Source organism: Pseudonaja textilis, chromosome 1, assembly GCF_049901715.1.
Source record: "Pseudonaja textilis isolate UNSWEBS1 chromosome 1, rPseTex1.2, whole genome shotgun sequence".
NCBI classification, from domain to species: Eukaryota; Metazoa; Chordata; class Lepidosauria; order Squamata; family Elapidae; genus Pseudonaja; species Pseudonaja textilis.
In genome coordinates this window covers 160,545,728-160,570,668 of record NC_141990.1, presented here as the reverse complement: position 1 = coordinate 160,570,668, position 24,941 = coordinate 160,545,728, and the positions used below count along the sequence as shown (strand labels likewise).

Here is a 24,941-nt window from a genome sequence, read left to right as displayed (position 1 = left end):
GTGGAGGGCACTTGTGCTCGAAGTTCCACTGGTGCGAGCAGAGAGCACTTGAATGGAAGATGCTTGCCCTGGTCCAAGGGTTGAGGACTGGATTTAATTGATAGGATCTGAAGCAAGTGAAATGTGTTAGAGCAAATAGACAGGTGGTCCCTCAGATAGTGGGCCCTACGCAATATAGGACTTTATAGATCATAATCAGCATCTTGAAATGTGTTCAAACCCAAATGGCAACCAATGTAGTTCACAAAGCAGGGCATGTTCATCACTGCTTGCCCTTCACATTTGGGATCAGCTGTAATTTCTGGGTGATCTTTAAGGGCTGTCTCATTTGGACCACATTGTAATAATCCAACTTGAAGATGACCGAACCATAAGTGATTGTGAGGCGGGTCCAGAAATGTGTGCAACTGGTACACAAACTGAACCTGTGCAAAGCTTTCATGGCCATAGCTGTCACTAGCTCTTCTAAGCAGGAATGGAGAGTCCAGGAGAGTCTCTGTGTTATGCACCAGTCCTGGGCAGGACATATACACCTGAAAATATATTCACACAAAAAATCACCCAAAGGCCAATGGCACTCAGCAGCTAACTATTTTAAAATAAACTATGCAAAATACAACTTTTGAATTCTAAAAAATTTATTGGAAACAGTAATTTAATATGTTTTACAAGTTTTGTGAGTTATAAAGATATGGTCGTCTTCTAGGTATGCACAAGCCTGCAGCTCCCTGTAAGGCTAAGGAAAGACCTATCCCATTCCTTCTGAACTACCTGAACAGAGGACACATGCAGATTACCAGTGGAGCATAGTTCTCATGGCCAAGCAGGAAAAGAAGAAATAAACCACTTCTGAGCTATTAATTTGATTAATTTGAATAGGTATATCACATTCTCACTGGGCAAAGCTCATAAGCACAAATACTGTAAAACGTGTGACTTAACATTTGTAGACAGATATTCAATTACTGTATTTTAAAAACTGATAAATCCTACCTAAATCTAAGTAACTTTAATATAGGTTAAAAAATAAAAGAAAAATGCTGTGGTTTGAAGGAACTAAACGTCACACAGAAGTTTTGTCCTATGTTTTTCAGAGTACTTTTTCATATGATTTGTTTACTGGAATCAAGTAGAAAACTTGCAATCCAAGAAAAGGTTCTCCTTTAAATTAGAATATTATAACTACTACTAACTATGTAACTATTAGAACTATTAAGACGGTTGTTATTTTTTTGTCTTTTTGCCTTCTTTCTTTTTATCCTTTCCTTTTCCTTTGTCTTTTCCTTTCCCCTTTCCAGTATCTTCCTTCTCCATCAGTGACTTGATTCGTGCTTTTCCTAGGGGAGTCTTGGCATACCAAACCTAGAAAATTAGATAGAAATATTTTTACAAAGCCTGAAAATACATGCACAACATTACTTTGAGAGCAGCTCATTTCTAGAATATTAGGCCAATCAATCAGAATAGAGCTGGAAGGGGTATTGGAAATCTTCTAATCTAATCTTCCAATCCCATGCTCAAGCAGGAGACCACATACCAGTGGTGTCAAGCTCAAGGCCCACGGGCCGGATTCAGCCCACAGTGTGCTTAGATCTTGGCCGGCCTGGAAATAACTAAGGACCAGCTGGTGATGCCTCTGCCAGCCAAAACAGGGTGCTGGGGTGGGGGGTGTAAGGTTCTCTGCGCCCCATTTTGGCTGGCAGGGTGCTGCAGGCTATCCAGGCCAAAAAATGGGGCACAGGGGAGCGCATGAGGTCCCCCGCTCAAATTTTGACTGGCAGAGTGCTACAGAAGGCAGAACCTTCTTCATCTTCTGTTTAGCAACAAGAACTAGGTACTCTCCAAGATCTGGATGGCTGATGTTCAGAAGAGCCAAAAACATCTGGCTCTTCACCCAGGTCTTTGATGAGAGAAAGTGAGCCCCTTCGTATCACCGAGTTTGTCATCTTTTATCTTAATCTTTTACCTCTGATTGTTTTAATTGAAAATTTTTTGATTGTTGTGAGCCACCCAGGGCCATTGGGAAGTGGGTGGTGTATCAATTTTGTAAATTATTACTAATATTAAGTCCTCCTCTAAGGTGTGTCAGAGGTAGTTACAAAGATTGATGGACTATTGGACAGACAGTTTTTAGAGACATCTGGAGAAATTGTCAGTTCATTTATGCTCTGCTCCTATACAGAAGAGTCAATCTCCCTAGCAGCTGGGGACTCTACATGTCTTTGCTGTCTGCATTATGGAATTGAGACTATTTGTGCCAGAAAGTAAATCTCCCTTTGTCTGGAATAGCTGTTTTGAATGCAATGGGAAAAATGCATCTTGAGCCCATGTTAAACACCCTCCCTGGCCATACCCCTCCCATGAGCACGCCCCCCCTGCCCCCTCCCCCGGCCCTCCGAGGTCAAACACAACCCTGATGCGGGCCTCAATGAAATTGAGTTTGACGCCCCTGCCCTATACCAATTCAGACAAGTGGCTGTCCAGTCTCTTCTGAAAAACCTCCAGTGATGAAGCACCCACAAGTTCTGAAGGCAAACTGTTCCACTGGTTAATTGTTCTCACTGTTTAGTACATTTCTCCTTGATTCGAGATACCTTATCATTCTCTGAATTCCCCCAAGAATGTTATTAAAGGATGGGAACAATCATTTGCTTGAAGTGGCTCATTACCATTAGTACTTAGCTGTAATACTGAAGCTGTTATATCTGATCCTGTTGCTATCTTTGTGATCAACCTCATTTCCAAGATTGGAGATTTCTCTTTGAAATTGGAAAAGGCAGCAAAAAACACACACAAGAAGTTCTGACAACTTACTAAAATAATCAAGCCCACAGAATATCACCCCTTTTTTCTCCTTAAGATAGGGATGAATGACATGACAATGAGCCTGAAAACACTATTGAGCAATTATGAGCAGATAAACAAGGAAGTTAAGAAGTTAGGAACACAAGAGGCTTGTGTCTGCTCAGGCTGGGTCAGCGGCTGCTTCTCTCCCCTGCTGCTCCAGCTGAGAGAGCGAGAGTGTCTTTCCCGGCACAACAAAAAGCCTGCAAGTCCTCCTCCCATCGGGAAATGGGCTCTGGCACCAGAAACAGGATTCAACTTGGCTGCTTCTCTGCTGCTGGCCGGAGCCTGTTTCCCGATGGAATGGGGACTTGCAAGCTTTTCAAGATTGAGTTTAAGAGTGCCCCATGGAAGAAGCTGAGAGCAAAAGTAGCAGCTGCAAGGGCGACAGGGGCATGTGACATGTCCCTCCGTGGTCCCCTCCCGGGTGACAGCCAGGGCTTTACCTCCTCTTTTCCTCAGAGGCACAGTGTGTCTCCCTTCACACTCCTTGTGGAGGGACACGCCACTGCCTTGTTCTTGGCTACTTCCATGGGGTACTCTTAAAACTCAATCTCAAAGAGCTGGAAGACATTTTGTTTGATTGACGCCAAACTTGTCTTGCTCAAGACAGCTGCAACAGAAGCAGGAAAAGTGCACCAACTCCAATATCTCTGTCATGCCCCTCTTGGAGTCTGACTCTGAGGGAGAGATGGAACAGCTGACAGGGAGTGGGAGTGTGGCTCCAGTGGTTGTGGAGGAAACTGGGGAAGGGCACAGACCGGATGGGCATTGAGAAGAAGACCCAGGCCCATCATCCTAGGGCACACAGGGAGGAGCGGATAAGGGAGAAACATGAGTGGCATGGTCTACAGGGGAGGAAGGGGCCCTGATCCCCTTCATGGGCTGCAGCTGGGAGGACAGGTTAAAAGGACAAAATGTGCATGGCAAAGGTGCTGGAAACAAAGTGTGCATTCTTGTCAGAGCTTATCTGTGTTTTGGCTTCCTCCCAACTGTGGTTGGTGCATTATCTGGTAGAAGTCTGCAATTAATTATCCTTGCCTGTTGTAGTAATTCCTTCAGTGTGGTTTGTGTTGGATTTTTTATTTCAAATTAAATTTACTTTGGGTGTGGACTGCATTTACTCCCTCCATAAACTGTTTTCTTTAACAGTTTGATATCCTGCAGAGGATAATTGGACATTGGGACCAAGTTAGAGGTATTAATGGGACTTTCTTTTTGTGACTTGGTTATTTTTGTGTCACGCCCTGGGTCAGCACAATCTCTTTTGGAGCCTGGGTGTCACCCTGAAGCCTAAAGATAGCCTTAGATAGCCTAAAATGGTTGGGTAGTTATTGTACTATTAAAGGCTCATCTATGTCTGAATAGATGAAGTCCATAAAGTATTTGAGGGTGAGACTCATAGGAGAATTTCTGAAAAGGAAAGCTACTTAACCTTAAAGGTTTCTTCCTCTTCTTTGTACACTGGATCCTGTCTTGCTAGGCAAATTAGGAATTCAACAGCAGTCAGTGGCTTCTTATTCAGCTGCATTAGACGTCTTTCAGTTAGGACTGCTTGAACTGCTCGGAGAATGGTTCCCTGAGCATAACCATCAGAGACCTGTGCCAGGCAACTGATATTTAGTTGTTTGGAGAGAAGCCCTCCATTTTGCTGAATGAAGTGTTTCCATAAAACTGTTAAAATGGTTACAAAAGCAAGGAAATCAACAGTTAGAAATAATCGTAGTAGGTGATAAGCAAAACAGATTAATTACTTTTAACTATTTGATTTTACAGTGGTCTTCTCATTTTAAAGCTATTAAAATTTTTGATATCTGCATATTTTTCAGGAAGGTCAGTGTGATTTGTTAAGTCAACTGCAGTTCATACAGAATCAAGCCACTTTTAAAACCCACCTAAAAAAGAGGATATGTTAAGCTCCTTTCCCTGTAAAACAATCCCACTAATTCATCTCTTCAACAGATTAACAGAGTTGGAAGGGACCTTGTAGGTCATCTAGTCCAACTGCTCCCGCCCAAGCAGGAGACTGTACACCATTTCTGACAAATGACAGCTAATCTCTTCTTGAAAGTCTCAAGTGATGAAGCTTCCACAACTTCCAAAATCTCATCCTTTAGGTCTGGTCTGACTGTAGCCATTCTCATTTGGGATCATATGGCATCACTTTTAAAATAGTTTCTGCAACTAAAATATATGTGATGTGAAAATTAATATGACTAAGACACTTCCTTTTCCAAGATACATTTTCTTCATGAAGGAGATATTTTTTTATTGAACCTAAAGAATTTTTATTTATCTTTGCATAGCATTCCAAGGCTCTCTCTCCAAGAAGAGGGCAATGTCACTGCAAAACATTTAATTTCATATTTAAGTTACATTGTTAAAATTAACATGATTACTCCATATATATTCAACAGTGTTCCCTTTCTAACGTAAAACAACTTGCAATTTGATTGCAACCTCTGAACAAGATCTATGGATTGCACTCGGGTAGGGGCCGGCCAGATTATATATGATAGTGTTATGTCTCCCCTTTAAATGCAGGAGGGCAAACGAAACAAGCAGTTCCAAAATATCACAAACCAAAAAGCAAACTCTCCCAAGAGGACTGCAGAAGTGATTTCAGTCCTCAGCAATAAATCCAAACTCTGTCCGGCAAACCTGACGTGGCTATAAATCCCAAAGCCTCAAGAGTTCTCTCCGTGTGTTCACTCCCATAAATCACTTTGCTTCTGGCAAAGCTCGCCAGCCAAGCCGTTTCCTTTTATCCTCCATGAGGGCGTGTTAATCTCCTTAATTAGTCACTGGCTCAACGCCTCCTTCCTAATTGAGATTGACGCCTCATCCTTCGTCTGTTTCTCACATCTACCCAGGATCTTTCCAAAGACTCCTCCCCACTAGAAAACTCTCGCAAGTGTTCCTGGTTAGCTATTCCCGGCTGTTGCTCAGCCAGAGGGGAAGAATCAGAGGAGGTCGAAGGTCCTGACAGCTCTATTAAATCAGGTTCGTCTCTCCTAGTTAAATCCATTTCCTCATCCTGACTACAATCCAAATCGCTCAACAGTGCCGGCTCATAATTTACTGCCATTTCCTCTTCGCTTGAGCTCACATCTGCCAACGGAACAGATTCCAACTCCGGAGTCACAACACTATCCCTCACCGCAGGGCCCTTCCCCTGAATCTGACGATCTGGGTGCGGTTTTGAAGGGAAACGGTCATGGAATCTCCGAACAATGTCTGGGGCATGAACCGTGGAATCATCCGTCCATGAAAAAGCTTCCGAACCATTCACTCTCCTTCTGACTAAATACTGAAAGCGACCCTTTAGCCAATGAGAATCAGTAACGCTGACTACTGAGTCGTCAATATCAGCCTCCTCACTGGATGGTGATGGAGAAACCGCACCAGCGGGAGCACAGAGATGACATTCCGGGGTGTCAGGAACTAGGAGGGAACGATGGAAGACGGGATGAATGCGCATGGAGCGCGGCAAGGTGAGTCGATACGCTACAGGGTTGATGACTGCCTCAATCGGGAATGGACCGATGAAACGATGGTCCAGCTTCCTAATTGGACGATCGACCCGAAGGTGCCTTGTAGATAACCACACCTTGTCACCCACAGCTAACAGAGGCGTTGCTCTACGAGAACGGTCCGCAAACCATTTGTAATCTTCCTTCGCCCGTTCCAGTTGTTGCACCACTAAACGGTGAACTGCTTGTAATTCCTCAAGAAAGTCTTGTGTCTCGGGAACCGGGGAGTCCATCATAGTTAACGGAAAGAATCGGGGATGATAGCCCACATTCGCATAAAACGGCGTTACACGAGTGGAGGTATGTTGAGAGTTATTAAAGGCAAATTCTGCCAAAGGGAGGTATTTCGCCCAATCGTTTTGCCGATAATTGACAAAACATCTCAAATATTGAGAATGCCAATAACCTTCTCAGTCCCGCCATCAGTTTCCAGATGGTGCGCTGACGCTAGACACACCTGAACTTGTAACACCGACATTAAACATTTCCAGAACTACGCAGTGAACTGGACCCCACGATCCAAAACCACCCTATCCGGCAAACCATGTAAATGAAAAACATGCTGTAAGAATAACTGAGCTGTAGTGCGGGCCGATGGTTGTTTCGACAGGGAATGCAATGCGCCATTTTAGTCAGCATATCGACCACCATGAGCACCGTCGTGAAACCCGACGAGGATGGCAAATGCGTGAGAAAGTCCATGGAGATCGCCCCCCATGGTCTGTCCGGAGTCGGCAATGGTTGCAGGAGTCCTGGAGGCGCATCCGACGCTGCTTTCGCTTGCCGACATTGTACGCAAGAAGCAACGTAAGAAAACACATCATGACGAACCCGAGGCTACCAAAAAGTCCGGGTGACTAAGTGCAGGGTTTTGTAGAAACCAAAATGCCCCAAAAACTCTATTGAAGACTGAAAAAAGAAACACTTCTCCAGTTTCGCATAGAGCTTATGCTCCCGAAGACGCTGCAGCACTTGACGGACCTGATGAAGGTGGTGATCCCTGGACCGGGAGTAGATCAAAATGTCCAGATACACCATGACAAACCTATCCAGCATATCCCGAAAAATGTCGTTCATCAAATGCTGGAATACCACGGGAGCGTTGGTCAGACCAAATGGCATGATGGTGTACTCAAAATGACCATAACGAGTGCCAAACGCCGTCTTCCACTCGTCCCCCTTACACATCCGAACCAGGTTGTAGGCCCCACGCAGATCGAGTTTAGTGAAGATAGTAGCCTCCCGCAACCGCTCCATTAATTCCGGAATGAGCGGCAAAGGATAACTATTCCTCACTGTGATAGAGTTTAGACGGCGATAATCACAACATAAGCGTAATTCTCCCGACTTCTTTTTAACAAAAAGAACGGGAGCCGAAAAAGACGACGGTCAAATAAACCCCCGAGCCAAGTTTTTATCTAGAAACTCTCGAAGCGCAGCCAACTCAGGCTCCGACATGGAGTATAACCGACCCTTGGGCAGTGGAGCATCTGGTTATCAGGTCTACAGGACAATCATAAGCACGATGCGGTGGTAACTGATCCGCCTCCTTCTCGCTGAAAACATTGGAGAAGTCCGATAGCTCCGGAGGTATGGAAACAGCAGGAGCGGCGGTGATATCCTGGCCAGCGCAGATATGTCTCAGATGGTCCACACATTGGAGACTTGGAAAGGAAATGGCATTCTGTGCCCAGGCCACCAACGGATCGTGCAAACGCAGCCAAGACACGCCAAGTACCAAGGGAAGATGAAGGTTCGAGGTGATATAAAAACTTATCGCCTCCTCGTGATCCCCAATGACCATACGCACTGGCTGGGTGGCGAAACGAATGGGCCTAGACTTGAGCTCACGCCCATCCATGGTTTCCACCTTAATGGGTGGTTCCACAGCAATCAATGGGATCTCATAGTGCGCAGCAAAAGCCCGGTCCATAAAACTGGTTGTAGCCCCTGAGTCCACCAACGCAACCGCAGGGATTCCCTCCTTCTGAGACTGTGAAAAAATTTTAGTGTCCAAAAGTAAATGCCGAGGAGGCCCTGGATTCACTTCAGCAATTTGGGGTGGGGGTGTGGAATGTGTCCGACCTAGGGTTTCCCCGAGGTCGGGCCTACCCCATTTCCCAACGGGTCAGGAATGGATTCAGGCAGTTTTGCGGGTCCCTCTCCGTTTGCAGGAATTAGCAAAATGTCCCGAACCCCCGCAATAAAGGCACAAGCCTTCCCAAAACCTTCTAGAATGTTCTCGCACCGTTAAACGAGGGCGGAGTGCACCCAACTCCATCGGCTCCTCGATCTTAACCATAGTTTGAGAAACTTTCGGTGGCGTGGTTTGTAAACGAGGAAGAGTAGATGGTTCCACAACGGGCCGTTTGCTTCCACGCTGTTGTAAGCGGGCTTCAATTCGCAAACACTGTGTTACTAGTGCATCCAAAGTTGCAGCCCGCTCCGCATGCACTAACTCATCTTTGATGTTATCTGACAAGTCCTCCTGAAACGCATCCATGTGAGCCGATTGCTCCAGGTGGAATCCATACAAAGTAAACGAAATTCTGCAATATATTCCTGCAGGGACGTTTCCCCTGAGAAATGTCCCGTAACTGTCTTGCCACAGTTTGAGTTTTAATTGGGTTTTCAAACATAACCCTCATTTGTTGCTGAAAACCCTGAAAATTATCTAAAAAAGGACTATCTTGAGTTAACAAGGGAGTAGCCCATTTGGCAGCCTGCCCAGACAAAAGGCTAATAATAAATCCTACCTTAGCCCGGTCATTTGGAAAGTCTTCAGGCCTCAAGGACATAAATAACTGACACTGCCCCCAAAATGCCGGAAACACGTCCATTTGTCCTGAAAATTTCTCTGGCATGGATACCGGGCTTTTCCTCAAGGGAGGGGCTGAAGGAGCAGCAGGAATTTGCAAACTTGAAATATGATTCACCAACTGAGTTACCTGGTTTTGGAGGGTCTGGTTACTTTGTAGCAGTTGGTTTATTTGTTGCTGTTGCTGCTCCACCGAACACTGCAGTTGAGTTGAATCCATCTTGGTTGAAAGATGGTTTGTTTGGCCAGAAGCAAAAATGTTATGTCTCCCCTTTAAATGCAGGAGGGCAAAACGAAACAAGCAGTTCCAAAATATCACAAACCAAAAAGCAAACTCTCCCAAGAGGACTGCGGAAGTGATTTCAGTCCTCAGCAATAAATCCAAACTCTGTCCGGCAAACCTGACGTGGCTATAAATCCCAAAGCCTCAAGAGTTCTCTCCGTGTGTTCACTCCCACAAATCACTTTGCTTCTGGCAAAGCTCGCCAGCCAAGCCGTTTCCTTTTATCCTCCATGAGGGCGTGTTAATCTCCTTAATTAGTCACTGGCTCGACGCCTCCTTCCTAATTGAGATTGACGCCTCATCCTTCATCTGTTTCTCACATCTACCCAGGATCTTTCCAAAGACTCCTCCCCACTAGAAAACTCTCGCAAGTGTTCCTGGTTAGCTATTCCTGGCTGTTGCTCAGCCAGAGGGGAAGAATCAGAGGAGGTCGAAGGTCCTGACAGCTCTATTAAATCAGGTTCGTCTCTCCTAGTTAAATCCATTTCCTCATCCTGACTACAATCCAAATCGCTCAACAGTGCCGGCTCATAATTTACTGCCATTTCCTCTTCGCTTGAGCTCACATCTGCCAACGGAACAGATTCCAACTCCGGAGTCACAACATGATAGTATATGAATTCACATGAATTACTGGGACTACTTTGCAGGAAAAGCTTAATGTAGTCTCACTTTTATAAGTGGGTTTTATAAGTGGGTTTCCTGGAGCCTCTGGTTGTACAGTTCTATGCTGGATCAAACCAATATCTATTAAGGTAAGGTTAAGGAGCAATGTTGTGGTATGTTAAGTGCATGAGCCAGAGACCCTGACTGGTAGATTACCCTGCTTCTTTACAAGCAAAAAACACAGTTTTCCTGTCACTTCAGCTAGAAGGAGAAAGTGGCAGAATTTCTGTCAATTACATCTGGTAAAAATAGTCCACATTTTTACTGTTTCATCAATGAACACTAAAAAGGTAGGTCTACTGTTCCATTTTTGGACTTGTTAAAAAGCAAACAATCAGTGAGGGGAAAAACAACCAATGAATGAAGGAGAGGGGCATTCCTACACAGTACACAATAGCTAATTGGATGAAGGATATTTTTTTTTACAGGAGCAGGCAAACTGGACAGCACAAAACAGTGTTCTGATGCATAGTAGAAAGAGGAGTGGATATTGTCTTCCTGGTTCTTGGAAAAGGTCATTGCACATTCCTACCTACAAGAAGTGGGGCAATGGGATAAGCTGTATATAATGTATATTATATTATATAATGTATATAATGTAGATTACATCCTAGGCAAAAGTATCCAGCTATCCTTATTACCTCTTGATTACAGTTTACATTTGTAGGAGCTACAATGAAATATTTTTGTTTACATAATCCCAGATCTGCCTCACTGAGATAAGAGGCAGACCTGGGATGAGTGATGGAAGTGGAGATGGGTTTATATCTAAATTAAACATTCCAACATGGATAGAAACCTATTAGTCTGTTTTTTTCTTGTACCTTTCCTACACAATGCCTAGAATTCTATCCTATTCACTGTGGTTTTATCTGATATGATATACTGGACATTTGTTCATCTTTTAATCCCTTCTAAGAAAGCTGAAATGTGCTAATGGCTTATTCCTACAAACTGTTCTCTGCAATCATAGTGCATCTACCATATTCCTAACATGAAAACCTGCTCCCTAAAAGTGGATATTCATATCAAGCCTGATTCATATCAAAGTCATCATCAATTTTCTCTCCTAAGCTTTCACAATTAAAAGAACACTTAAGCTTTATAGACTGTGATTTCTCATTGATTGTATATTATTATAGCGCTATTTACAATGCACTATTAGAGAATAACATTTTATTTCTTCTCTTTCTCAGTAGCCCTCAATTTTAAAACAAGCTGGAAATCTCTGGTCCTAAAGCAATCCCACACTCACTGAAACACACATGTGCACGCACATGCACAAACACACTTCATATAAGACAGAATAGTTGTTAACAAATGTAGTTGTCAACATCACACGCAGCTTGGCTCTCTCATTGAATTCTACATCTTACAATTTCTAAATTTAGACTGAGAACTAAATGGCAAGTGAAAATTCAGAACAATAGAATATGAGTTATTATATCACATTTTGAGTAAACACTTTTTATGGGAAATTAAATTACAGTCTTTAATGAACTAAGACTACCGGAAAATGTGTAGCACTCTTTAATTTCTGGAAAAGCATTTGTTTAAACTAAAAACATTCATTTCTCTAATAAGTAGCAAATAAAATGCTTTTTATTATAGTTTAGCATTTTTGGTCTAGTTTTGAAACTATTTGCAGTATAAATTCAAAACTATTAAAACAAACATATGGTGAAGAAAAAGAAGAAATTTCCTGATAGTTACAATTAATCAGTGGAAAAACTTGCCTGCATAAGTTGTGAGTGCCCTAACACAGGAGATTTTTAAAGAAAAGATTGGACAACATTTGTTTGGAATGGTGTACTCTGCTATAGGGTACATACTATAGGGCCGTGATGGCGAACCTATGGCATGCCAGCTGTCGCCTGTTGCTCTTGCATGTTCTGGCACTTGCACCGGCCAGTTGGTGTTTGTGCGCATGGGAGTGCCAAAAACTGGAAGAGCAGCTCCCCGGCGCACATGCGCTTGCTGAGAAGCTGATCTTCTGGTTTCTGGCATGCGTATGCGCACCAGCCAGCTGGTCTTTATGTGCACATGGCTTCCAGAAACCGGAAGATTAGGTGGCTGGTATGCATGCACATGCTGGAAACTAGAACATTAGCTTCCTGGCGCGTGCATGCGTGCTGGGGAGCTGCTTGTCCGGTTTCTGCCATTCACACACACACATGCTCCCATTTCGGCACTTGCTTGAGCAGGGGGTTGGACCAGAAGACCTCTAAATGTTATTTTGTAATAAGAGCCATACCAGTTTATTTCTTTCTCTGTGTGTGTGTGTGTGTGTGTGTGTGTGTGTGTGTGTGTGTGCGTGTGCGCGCGCGCACGTATGTATATATATTAGGGTGTGTCAAGTTTTTCAACTTTCAGTTTCCAAACATTAAGGGTGCTCAAAAGTTATGACATGCCTTGGGGATTGTAAAGATATTTTGGCTACTTCAATATAATTTAGATATGCTTGGTAAATATTGTAACTTTTTAATATTTTGTTTGTTTTATGTATATGTATGTGTACATTTTATGTATATGTATATATGTGTGTTTCTGAGATTCAGCAATTAATTTTCAAGTAGCAAACTTAATGCATAAGTACTTTAGAAAATTTTGATGTATCTTTGCATAAACTAGTTCTGTTTTCATATACTTGCCAAATCTTGAAGCATAATCTGGCCGCGGCACCAAAATTATTTTCTTATAAACTTTGCAGAAGGGTTTGATGTCTGCATCAAATGGCCGGTTAGTGGTTCCAATGATTAAAATTCGATCTTCAATTTTTAGAGTTTTCAAAATTTTGGGAAGTTGTTTTTTCAAACGTTTAGGATCCATCTTCCAGAACAAACACAAATATATGCAGTCTTAAATTTGATCAAGCAAGATGTCTAGGATTTTTATTTGCAGCTATCCATTTCAAAACAAACTTGATTTCACAGTAACAAAGGAAATATGCAGTGGTAGATTTCACTCAAATTAACTTTTGAATCAATGTCATTTGTTTAAATCAAGCTAAGCAATATAATTAATAATACACACACATGGATGTGTGTATTATAGGATTGATTGCCAGGTTCATATTATAAATGTTTTGAGGATCAACCTCTTCAACCACTTCAGAAAATGATGGCACAGTTGTGGAAAGAAGCAAACCACATTACAACCAAAGAAGAGCTTAACTTCTAGATTTAACTTCTACGATATATGTATACATAAATTGTATTTGCATTTAAATTTTATATACATATATTCAACTGCATATATATGTTCAAAATTGTCATATATTAATATCTGTTGGACCCAAAAGTATTAATGGTAATCTTTTCTGTATTCTTCTTTTATAACCTTGGTATGTAAAACTGCAGAAGAACTTTAAACAAAACCTTCAGATACCTATGAATTTTATGAATCTGCAGATAAATAATAAAAAATGTAAGTGTAGCATTTAAGTGTAGCATCTGCCATAATCTAAGTTTAAGTTTCTTTTGCAGTTTTGGATATAAGATTTACAAAATATATCAAAGCATCAATATATACTGCTACAAAAACACAGATTATGAAGAAACTTAACAAGCAACTTTTTATCAGTGTGGCAAACATTTTAGCCAGCAGAGGGCAGCAATAGTATCAGAGTCAATTTAAATATTTCTTATCATTTTTCAAAGTATGATTCTTGGAACTATTTTTAAAATAATTTATTAAATATAGAGCAAATGGTAACACTTTGGATCAAGACTGCTTTTTAACTAATAGATTACTGGTTGGTACTTTATCACAAACATGAATTAAAAATAGATTAAGAGAATTAAGAAATAATAAAAACATAGTTGCATAATAGGGAATTCAGATATTTTTACAAAAATGAATCATCTAGTTTAAAAATTTTTAAAACTCATTATGATTCAATGATTAATTTTAAAATCTGATCACAGCACATTGTTATAAAATTAATAATGCTAGCCTTTTCAGTAGTTATAATTCTCTTTAAACATGTGACAAATTTAAATTTGCTTTTACTGCTTATTTGCTGTTAAAACTGATCTGGTCTTGTTTCTATTGTGCTTAGTGAAAAATTCTGTGTTAATCAAAAATTACTTACATTTCTTCAACAAGGATATATATTTGTAACAATAAACACAATTCAATTTGCCTTTATTATTATATAATTACCATGCAATAGATTGATGACTAATTGATGTTGTGTATTCCAAAACCATAAACAAATAAATAAGTAAATGAATGAAAAATTACCAATTAATGTGATTACCAATTAAAGCCTGTTTGCTTGTATCATATATAAAAATGGATTTACCTCTTTTTCAGTTTTAGGTACCCTTCTGTAGAATGTTTTTTCTGTATCTCCAATCCATATAACTGAAGGCTGTAACTGTCTGGCAACCTAGGAGATTAAAAAAAAAGATTTTTTTTGTTCAAATAAGGAAGTGGTTTGCTTATTTTTTAATTTTCCAACCTAATCTTCTGATGGTCTCCCAGCCAACTACTAACCAGTTCTGACCTCCCAATAGAAAGGAATGTCTGTAACTCAGGGTTAATATAAGATCTTGGTGCTCTTTGCTTGCAGACATTTCGTTACATTTCACTACCCAACTAAGCAACATCATGAGCTTGACATGCCTGCAGGCAAACAACCAAGAGCACTGAGAACTCGAGTTCTGATGTTGCTTATTTTTTTTCAAGACTTGCTAGATGCTGTCACTTGCTGTGATCATCAAGGTCTTAAGCATAGATCAGAAAATTTAGAAGAGAAATCTTATTCATCTTCACCTCTATCTTTTACTCTGTTTCCAAACATCATGAAAAGTTGACCTCCTCCATCTATAATACATCTTCTCGACAAATGGGGAAAAAAAGATACTCTTTGCATGCATAGATCCATTTTGATCACATAAATTAATAGGAATCCCTCAGCTGTAAGAAATGGTTGCAAAGTGGGTGTCAGCCCCCAATCCATCCTCAATCAGATTTGGGGCTGCCACGAAGAAGGATGCCACCTGGGACAATGGCTACCGCAAAATAAGAATTGGCATAGGACCCGAGCCTCCCCTTCTCCAATCCGAGAACAAACAGCCTTTGGGACCCAGGGGCCATCCTAATTGAAGATTGTGAGAGAGTGGCTTCCATGAAAGAGACACCACCAGGTTGCCCACATATCCAAAGAATATCAAGATCTGGCAGAGGTTTTCAGTGGAGGAATGCAACATACTTCCTTCTCACCTTCCCACTGACTTCACCATAGAATTCATCCCTGGGGCGAAACTACCCACACCAAAAATGTACTCAATGTCCCCAAGAGAGATGGAAGAACTAAGAAAATACATCGACTCCAATTTAGCCAGAGGGTTCATCCAGCCAGCTAATTCACAGGTCGCCATCCCCATGCTATTTAAAGAAAAGAAAGATGGGGGGGGATGAGACTTTGCATTGATTTTCGCAGAAAACGTTGTCAAAACACCTAACCCTTCCCTCAAATGAAGAACCTACTAAACCATTGGACAAAAGGCAAAATATTTACCAAGCTAGACCTGTGGGAAGCATACTACCAGGTCCGAATAAGAGAGGGTGAATGGAAGACTGCATTCAATTGCTCGCTTGGTAGTTTTCAGTTCAAAATAATGCCTTTTGGACATCAGGGAGTCCCCACAGTATTTATGCAACTGATAAATGAAGTATCTCTATATGAAAATGTGACCAGGAAAGCCACCGGCTCTACTCCAAACGGTAGCTGATCCCAGCCGTTCCTGGGAGGAAATAGCAATGGACTTTATTGTAGAACTTCCAGAAAGTGGGGGGGAATACAGTTATTTGGACAATAGTTGACCTATTTTCTAAGCAAGCACATTTCATCGCTTGTCCTGGATTACTGTCAGCCAAGAAGTTAACAAAAATGTTCATCAAACAGATTTACAGACTTCACGGAGTGCCTCGACAAATAATCTTGGATTGAGGAGTGCTGTTTACCGCTAAATTCTGTAGGGAGTTCCTGCGGTCCGTAGGATCCTCGCAAGGGTTGAGTTCGGCTTTTCATCCAAGTATGACTGGGGCCGCCGAACAGAAAAACGCAATGGTGGAACAATACCTGAGGTGTTATGTGGACTACCAACAGGACAATTGGGCCGAGCTGCTGCCATTTGCTGGGATGGCTTATAACAAAGCAGTCCATAGTAGCACCAGTTTAACCCCGTTCCATGTTACTAGAGGAATGGACTTTGTGCCTACACCCGAACTGTTTAGGGAACCTCCCACTCGATATCCTTCGCCAAATGGATGGACTCCCAAAAAAGGGTGGGAGGATACCAAGCATGCTCTGACCCAAGCAGCTGAGAAGTACAAAGGTAAAGCAGATAAGCATCAGTCGCCACAAGTCCCTTTCAAAGTGGGTGACAGAGTGTACCTGTCTACTAAACATATTAGGCTGAGACTGCCTACTAAGAAACTGGGTCCCAAGTTCTAGGTCCTTTCTCTATAGTGAAAGTTATAAACCTGGTAACTGTGCAGCTGAGTCCCCCTCGCTTGTTGGGGAAAGTGCATCCGGGTTTCCATAGTAGTTTACTGAAATCAGCTGTTACTGCCCAAGTAAGACCCAGCGATCGACCAGCACCTAAGCCAATACTGTTCCAAGGGGAAGAGCATTTTGAAAGAAAGAAGATTCTTGATTCTAGGTTGCATAGAGACCGATTACAATATTTAATTCAGTGGAAGGGGTACCCTTTGTCTGAAGCCACTTGGGTAAAAGCTGAGATGTAAAAGCAGATAGATTAGTAAAGCAGTTTCATGAAAAATTCCCTGATAAGCCAAAGAGGCCCCTTGGGAAGGGGAGAGGTGGTTAGTTGCTGTGGATTCTAACCCGCCACTTGTTTCATGTCAGCATGTTATCATCACTTGAGGGAAATCATCCTGTCAGCCCCGGATCCATCTTTAATCAGATTTGGGGCTGCCACAAGGGAGGATGGGTAACTGTGGAAATGAGAGTTAAGTGAGAAGGGAGGATAGTCACAGCAACATTCTAGTTCAAGGTTGAGTTGCTGGAGTTTGGAGGGGACTGACTGGACTTGACGGGAGTTCAGAATGGAGGTGGATTGGAGAGGGTGACTTGAGGGTCATCAGTAAGGGGACTGGGTGTGAGTTTAGTATAGCAGGAGGAAAACGTGAGAATTCAGATTAGGGGTTTCCTCAGATGTGCCAATATGACTTCTCTAATAAATTCTTACTTGGATAGAGTTTGTCTCTGAGTGCTGAATTGGGATGGAGAGTTTGATTGGAACGCTGACATTGAGTTCACCAGGTTTATGTTATTCCAACTATATCATATCTACCTTCATGTATTAGTAGTTCAAATTCACCCTGCTTGTTCCCCAGATTTTGTGCATTTGTATATAGGCACTTGAGATCTTTATGTCTGATACTGGGTATGCTTCCTATGTCTCTTACTTGGTGTTTGTTGTGGGAAATGTGCTGACTCTGTAAACCACTTAAAGAGGGCTGAAGCACCGTAAAGTGGTATATAAGTCTTAAGTATTATTGTTATTGCTACCTACATGGTGTGTGTGTCTGTGTGTATGTCTGTATCTGTGTGTGACACATGCAGTTAGAAACCTCAAGGTTCTGATTTAAGCTACTATTCTTCAACATCTTCATAAACAATTTTGATGAGGGGATAGAGGGGAATACATCAGATCTGCAGACGATATGAAGCTGGGGGAAAAGCCAACAGTTTAGAAGATACGCTCAAGATCCAGAAGGATCTTGACAGATTTGAACACTGGGCCCTATCCAACAAAATTCAATTTAGTTGTGGGAAAAATAAGGACTTACACTTAGGTAAGAAAAAACAAATGTACATGTATGGAACAGGTGGTACCTACCTCAATTGCAGTAGCTGTGAGAGGGAACTAGGAGTCCTACTGGACAACCACTTAAGTATGAGCCAGCATTGTGCTGCAGCTATCAAAATAGCCAATGAAATCCTAGTCTGCATCAATAGAAGAATAGTATCAAGATCATGTAAAGTGTTAATACCGCTTCACACTTCATAATACACTGGTAAGAACACACTTGAAATACTGCATGATACAAAAAAAAGATACTGAGATTCCAGAAAGAATCTCAGAGAAGAACAAAACAATGATTAGAGAACTGGAGGCTAAAGCATAGGATTAACAGTTGTGGGAACTGAGTACGTCGAGTCTAATGAAGAGAGGGGGTAGGGGTGGTATTTTTGAGGGGCTGTCACAGAGAAGTGTCAACTGAGGGTAAACAAAAAATAATGGATGGAAACTTGACAGAGATTCAACCTAGAATTAAGGAAACCTTCCTGTCAGTGAAAACAATTAATCAATGGAACAGTTTGCCTCCTGAAGTCGTGGATGCTCCATTACTGGAGGTTTTCAAAAAGAGACTGGATATCCTGCCTAAATCTTTCTCTGACCATAATCCTGTGCTTTTGGTTTTAAGAGGAAAGAGCTTGAGTTTTAGATGGAAATTAATCTATTTTACAAAAAGGAAAAGACTGTAAAAAGAAACTGCAGGAATACTTTGAGAATAATTTAGGGAAAGGGACAAGTTTACTGACAATATGGGATGCTAGTAAAGTGGTTATGAGGGGCTATTTTAAACAGTATAATCGCTTAGAGAAGAAAAAATCCCAGGAAAAGATTCAAAAAATATTGGATGCAATTAGACCAGGAGTGTCAAACTCAAGGCCCGGGGCCAGATCTGGCCCGTGATATGGTTGGATCTAGTCCACAGGGCCATCTTGGTCTACCCAATGTGAACAGGAAAGATCGGCCCAGTCCAATGGTGGGATTCAAATTTTTTACTACTGGTTCTGTGAGCGTGGCTTGATGGGAGTGGCAGGGGAAGGATACTGCAAAATCTCCATTCCCTCCCCACCCCACTAACCTGCTTTCCAGCTCTGTTCTCCTGTGCAGGGCAACAAAAGAAGACTCAGCCGATCAGCTGGGACTCGGGAGGCAGAGAATAGATGGGGGCAGGGCCTGTCAGAGGTGGTATTTGCCAGTTCTCCAAACTGCTCAAAATTTCTGCTACCGGTTGTCCAGAACTGGTCAGAACCTGCTGACTATTACCTCTGGCCCAGTCTACCCAGCTTAAGAGGAAAGATCAAGCCAGCGTGGCTTTGGCCCAGAATTCCAAGATGGCGGCAATGGAGGAAGCAGTTACATTTCAGAGAGTTAAAAGGCCCTTTGAAGCGAGGTGAGTGGAGAGGCAAAACGAACCGGTGGAGAACAACGAGGTCAGCCAATGGGCGAGTAGGGCCCAGCTGTGGAGCAGGGAGGAAAATCATCTGTAGGGCAGAAAAGAGAGCCGACTGAGGGCAAAACAACTGGCAGAGAAGGAAAAGGCAAACTGGTGAGAGGGAAGTTCTTCTTCTATTCCCTCACCTAAGTTGTTTATGAAGATATTGAAGAGTACTGGGCCTAAGACGGAACCTCGGGGTACCCTACTGCTTACTTCCCTCCCTGTAGACTTAGACCCATTAGGGACTACTTTTTGAGTATGGTTTGTCAGCCAGTTGCTAATCCATCTGGTGGTGATGCTATCTATCCCACTTTTTTCTAGCTTACCAAGAAGTAGTTTGCAGTCTACTTTGTTGAATGCCTAGCCGAAGTCTAAGTGTACTATGTCCACATTATTTCATTTTTTATTTTGACTATTGTATGCACAAAAATGGAAGGACACTTCGATTCCTGCTATAGATGAATGGTTGCAAAAGTTGATGGAGATGGCTGAAATGGCAAAACTGACCACTCTGATTAAAGAATATAAGCACTTTTGTTTCCACATGGAGACCGCTTTTGAACTTCGTGCTTGATGTGGAAAAGAATGCAACTCTGACTTTGGGTTTTACTGATTAGATTGATAGATCTTTATAAAAATGACTTCTTCATATTATTATGAAAAAACAAAAGGCTGTGGTTTGATGTTAATGCCTTATTTTACTGTAACAGAGACGGTTGGAAGTCAATGCTTCTTTTTCTTTCTTGTCTTTCCTCACTTCTTTTTTTCCTTCTGCCCCACTGCTTTTCTATTTACTTTATATTTTGTGTTTTATAACACTTTATAACTCAATAAAAATGTAAATGACAAAAAAAAAGACTGGATAGCCATTTGTCCAAGGTCCCTCCTAACACTGTTATTCTGTATTCTAGTATGACATGATCATTCTCCTGCAAAGTTCCTACAACTTCCACTCTTTCAATCATTATTAGTAGAAATTAACTCCACTATAGGAGACCCTCTAGTTCCCTCCTGTAACTTTTGAATAAGAAAATTGTCAGCTTGGCATATCATTGTTAAATAAGCTATGCAGATACTATGTTGTTTTTGTCATCATCACCATCATTCAAAATGCAACTTTCATGTGATGTTACAGGTATATTTTAAATCATTTAAAATTAATGTATATGTCATTAGTTTTACAGGGGAATAATCTGTATCCTTAGGATGTGTTCACACATGAGGAAAGTTTAGAGATAATCATGATAATTAACCTTCACCATAAATGTGTGTCATGTGTGACTAAGTCCTTAGGGTGTACTGCACATCCCAAATGAAATACATGTCAAGTTCATTCATTTTAGTGGCCTTGAAAATATTTTTAGTGGTCACTTCAAATGCACATTGATTATACGTGTGGGTCATAAAAGCTTTCATTTTAATTTTACCAATTACTAGACTTAAAAAATTCCTTGACTCTCTTTAATTTACAGTTTTAGAAAAGGGCAATGTATATTACTAATCTGAAAAATTTATATAACATATTTATGTAACTAACATACATAAATGTAACTAACAGGGGATGAGGGTCGTAGGGCGGGCAGGCGGCGTGGCCAGGCCTAGCGAGGTCTCTCCCCAATCCTTCCCTTCCCCCCAACTCCTGACTCCCTCCCCCCGGTGTCCTGCAGGTGCAGCTGCATGTGCTGTTCGAGCACACGGCGGGCTACATGCTGCTGGCAGTGCAGCCAACGGAGGAGGAGCAGCTGCTGCAGCCGCAGGTGGAGGAGAATGTGCTGAGCCTGGGCCGCTTCCTGGCCCTGGTGTGCCTCAAGGCCTTCTCGCCCTTGCCCTCTGCCCAGGCTGCACTGGAGAACATGAACGCCATCTTGGAGGGGCTGCTGCACGAGGACCTGGGGCTGCTGCTGGAGACGAGCCTGCCAGCCAAGAAGGTCCTGCTGGGCGTGGGCGACCCCAAGATCGGCGCCGAAATCCAGGAGGAGTTGGGCTACCTGTGCCAGATGGGCGGCGTGGTGGCTGAGCTCTTACGAGGGATCCGCCTGCACTTCCACAGCCTGATCAAGGGTCTGACCGCTCAGGCCGCCTCCAAGGCCCAGCTGGGGCTCAGACACTGCTACTCCCATGCCAAGGTGAAGTTCAACGTCAACCGGGTGAACATGATCATCCAGTCCATCAGCCTCCTGGACCAGCTGGACAAGGACATCAACACCTTCTCCATGCGGGTCAGAGAGTGGTACGGCTATCATTTCCTAAAGCTGATCAAGATCATGAGCGACAACTACACCTACTGCTGCTTGGCCAAGCTAATCGGGAATCTCAAGGAACTGAACAAAAAGAGCCTGGAGGCCTTGGAGGAAGTTGTCATGGACAGTGCCAAGGCTCAAGCCATTCTGAATGCCTCCCGCTCCTCCATGGGAATGAATATCTCACCCACTGACCTCATAAACATCGAGAGCTTCTCCAACCGAGTCATCTCCCTCTCCGAGTATCGCAAAGGTTTGCAGGAGTATCTCCGCTCCAAAATGAACCAGGTGGCTCCCAGCCTCTCGGCCTTAATTGGAGAAGTGGTGGGGGCTCTTCTCATCTCCCATGCAAGCAGCTTGACCAATCTGGCCAAGTACCCAGCCTCGACAGTTCAGATCCTGGGGGCAGAGAAGGCCCTCTTCAGGGCCCTGAAGACCCGGGGAAACACCCCCAAGTACGGCCTGATATTTCACTCCACCTTCATTGGGCGAGCAGCGGCCAAGAACAAGGGGCGCATCTCTCGCTACCTGGCCAACAAATGCACCATCGCCTCTCACATCGACTGCTTCTCAGAAGTGCCAACCTCTTTCTTTGGAGACAAGCTGCGGGAACAGGTGAAGGAGCGCCTGGCCTTCTATGAAACTGGGGAGGTCCCTCGCAAGAACCTGGGGGTCATGAAGGAAGCTGTGGAGGAGGCTTTGGAAGTAGCAGCTGCAATCAAAAGAAAGCTGAAGAAGAAGCAAAAGGAGAAGCTGAAGCAAGAGAAGAAGCACCTGGAGGCTTTGGCAGCAGCTGCAGAAGCAGTGGAGACGCAGAACTCCTCGCTCCTGGAGTCTCCTGAACAGGAGAACGAGGTGAAGGCCAAGAGGAAGAAAAGGAAGTCCCAAGAGGTAGAGCCAGAGCCAACCAACAATGGCCTGGCAGACGAAGAAGCGCCTTTGCCCAAGAAGAAGAAGCACCGGCAGCCTCCGGTGGTGGTGGTGGCAGAGGAGCCCCCAGCCCCCAGGGGAAGAAGACAAAGAAGAAGAAGGCCAGGGCGGAAGAGGACAACGACTAGAGCACGGATGAGAAGTCCATCCAATTTCGCTTCTTCAGACAAAGCTTTGGGGTATTTTTCCCCACAACCCAGAACTTTCAAGGCAATGAGACAGCAGCCCAGCCGGCAGCTCTGGCGCAGAAGGAAGGCTGCTCAAAGGGGGACCAGACAAGGCATGGACGGCCGGGCTTCTCCCCAAAGGCAAAGGGAATGCTCTGGGCTTCCGGCAGAGGGAGAGGAGGAGAAGCGGGTCAGGCTGAGACCGCCCACAAGGTCCCTGTGCCAGCCCATCAGTGGGGATATGGGGGCTAGCAGGAGTGCCTGCTCCAGGACTGTGAACCCAAATGGTCTTTAGCTCACACCACATAATAATAAAAATGTACTAACAGGGGACATGAAAGGAGCCTCCCTGAAGAACATGTGCTGTTAACACATTCAGGCATCCCCTGGACAACAGTTTATAGCTGGTTAATCCTTTCAATCCAAAAGCATCCAAAGTATAGTTGAGGTGCTCATTCCCACCTGTAAAAGTACCTGTATACTAAAAAGGATGTTTTCAGGTCCACAGATGATTAATATTTCAGTAAACATTCAGGGTTTATCTGAATGTAAGAAAGAACTGTTGCAGGACTTGTGCCAAAAATAAAACTGCAATGTCGTGTATATACAGGAGACCCACAGAGACAACTATCAGAAAAGACCTAAAATACAGAGCATGCAGCTTGCTGCAGAGAGGCTCCACCAACCGTATGGCAGTGCAGTTTTTGCGAAGCCTGGTATCCAGGTTCTGTCCATGACAATATCAGAGATAAATAACATAGAAATAATTACTGTAGAGCTGAGCAACTGCATGGTCACTTCAGTGCATAAACCACCACTAACTGAGATCAAGGGTGATGAATTTAAAACATTCAATAAGGATAAAATAAATTTTGTTATTGGAGACTTTAACAGTCACAGCAATATCTGGGGGCATCCCTGGGGTGGGATTCAAATTTTTTAACAATCAGTTCTGTGGGCGTGGCCATTTAATTGGGTGGACATCATTCTTCTTCTTCTTCTTCTTCTTCTTCTTCTTCTTCTTCTTCTTCTTCTTCTTCTTCTTCTTCTTCTTCTTCTTCTTCTTCTTCTTCTTCTTCTTCTTCTTCTTCTCCTCCTCCTCCTCCTCCTCCCTCCTTTTCTTCTTCTTCTTTCAGCACCCCCCCTCCCGTGCTCCATGTTTTTTGCCTCCTGGGCCTTAGGGAAGCCTTCTGGAGGGGGGGCGTTTTTGCTCCCAGAAGGTTCCCCTGAGGTCCAGGAAGGCAAAAAATGAAGTGTGGTGGGGGGCGCAGCACATTCACCCACACCCTGCCTCCTGGGTCTCAGGGAAGCCTCCTTGGCAAAGCAGCAAGACAGTGAGGGGGATCCCGGCACAACTGATTGTTGGAACAGCTGATTGTCAGGAGGAAAAAAAAAAAAGAAATATCTTAAGGAATGACTAGGTGGGGGAGAATGCAGTCAGTGATGTCAGGCATGCTTGTGATGCCGCACATGCATGATAAGGACTGACTGGGCGGGAGGGGAGGGGAGGGGTGGGTGGGGAGGGGCAGGGCCAGCCAGAGGCATGATTTGCCAGTTTTCCAAACTGTGCAGAATCGTAACAAGCGGTTCTATAGAACCGGTCCGAACCAGTAGAATCCCACCCCTGGGACACCCTGATGAGAATAGAAATTGGGAGGCTGTGACACAGTGGGTGGATTTGAATAACTTGACTCTTTTACATGACAACAAATTACCAGCTTCATTTAACAGTGGAAGATGGTGCAGGGAATAAAACCTGGATTTGATATTTGTGAGTGACCATAATTCAGCAATGTATCAAAGTAATCTGCCCACCTATTTGTTTAATTTATTATTTAGGAAATTTATTTGGGAACTTTATATTGCCGCCTATTCGCATATGGTGACTCAAGGCGGCATAAAAGAATATAAAAACCTTGTATAAATTATCCCAAATTCCCAGCATTGACCAAATTATATGCCAGGTTACTGCTGTAATTCGACCTCACAACATCCCCTTTAGATGTAGATATAACTTCAAAAGCAGCCGACTGGCCTAAATTTCAGAGACTATTAGACAATGCTGCTACCCAATTAATAGCTGAATTGAGCAATTACAACGAATTTGTGGAAGTCATTAAAAAATGTTCCTGGCTATCAGTCCCAAGGGGCTGCAAAGCCCACTATATCTAAGGCTTTACAGCAGAAACA

The 24,941-nt window shown here is 43.1% G+C and overlaps 2 protein-coding genes across 4 annotated transcripts in view; one reads left to right on the top strand and one right to left on the bottom strand.

The window, feature by feature from the left end:
- Positions 1 to 620: 620 nt before the first annotated feature.
- The window catches only part of DRC11 (dynein regulatory complex subunit 11), a 119,274-nt gene continuing 94,953 nt past the window's right edge, over positions 621 to 24,941 (bottom strand). For 2 of the 3 annotated variants that reach the window (XM_087919560.1, XM_087919559.1), the window contains exons 16-19: positions 14,451 to 14,537; positions 12,796 to 12,973; positions 4,280 to 4,518; positions 621 to 1,362 (exon numbers count right to left, since the gene is read on the bottom strand). In XM_087919560.1, the coding sequence (XP_087775686.1) occupies positions 1,225 to 1,362; positions 4,280 to 4,518; positions 12,796 to 12,973; positions 14,451 to 14,537 (642 nt within the window). In that variant the 3' untranslated portion in view covers positions 621 to 1,224. Of the gene's footprint in view, positions 1,363 to 4,279; positions 4,519 to 12,795; positions 12,974 to 14,450; positions 14,538 to 24,941 lie in introns of those variants that run through there. The other variant, XM_087919561.1, reaches the window with a different exon arrangement.
- On the top strand, positions 19,311 to 22,713 carry LOC113441045 (nucleolar protein 56-like). The gene is given in 3 exon segments (XM_087923684.1): positions 19,311 to 19,316; positions 21,082 to 22,651; positions 22,654 to 22,713. Coding segments are annotated over 3 exon segments (1,635 nt in total). The 3' UTR covers position 22,713.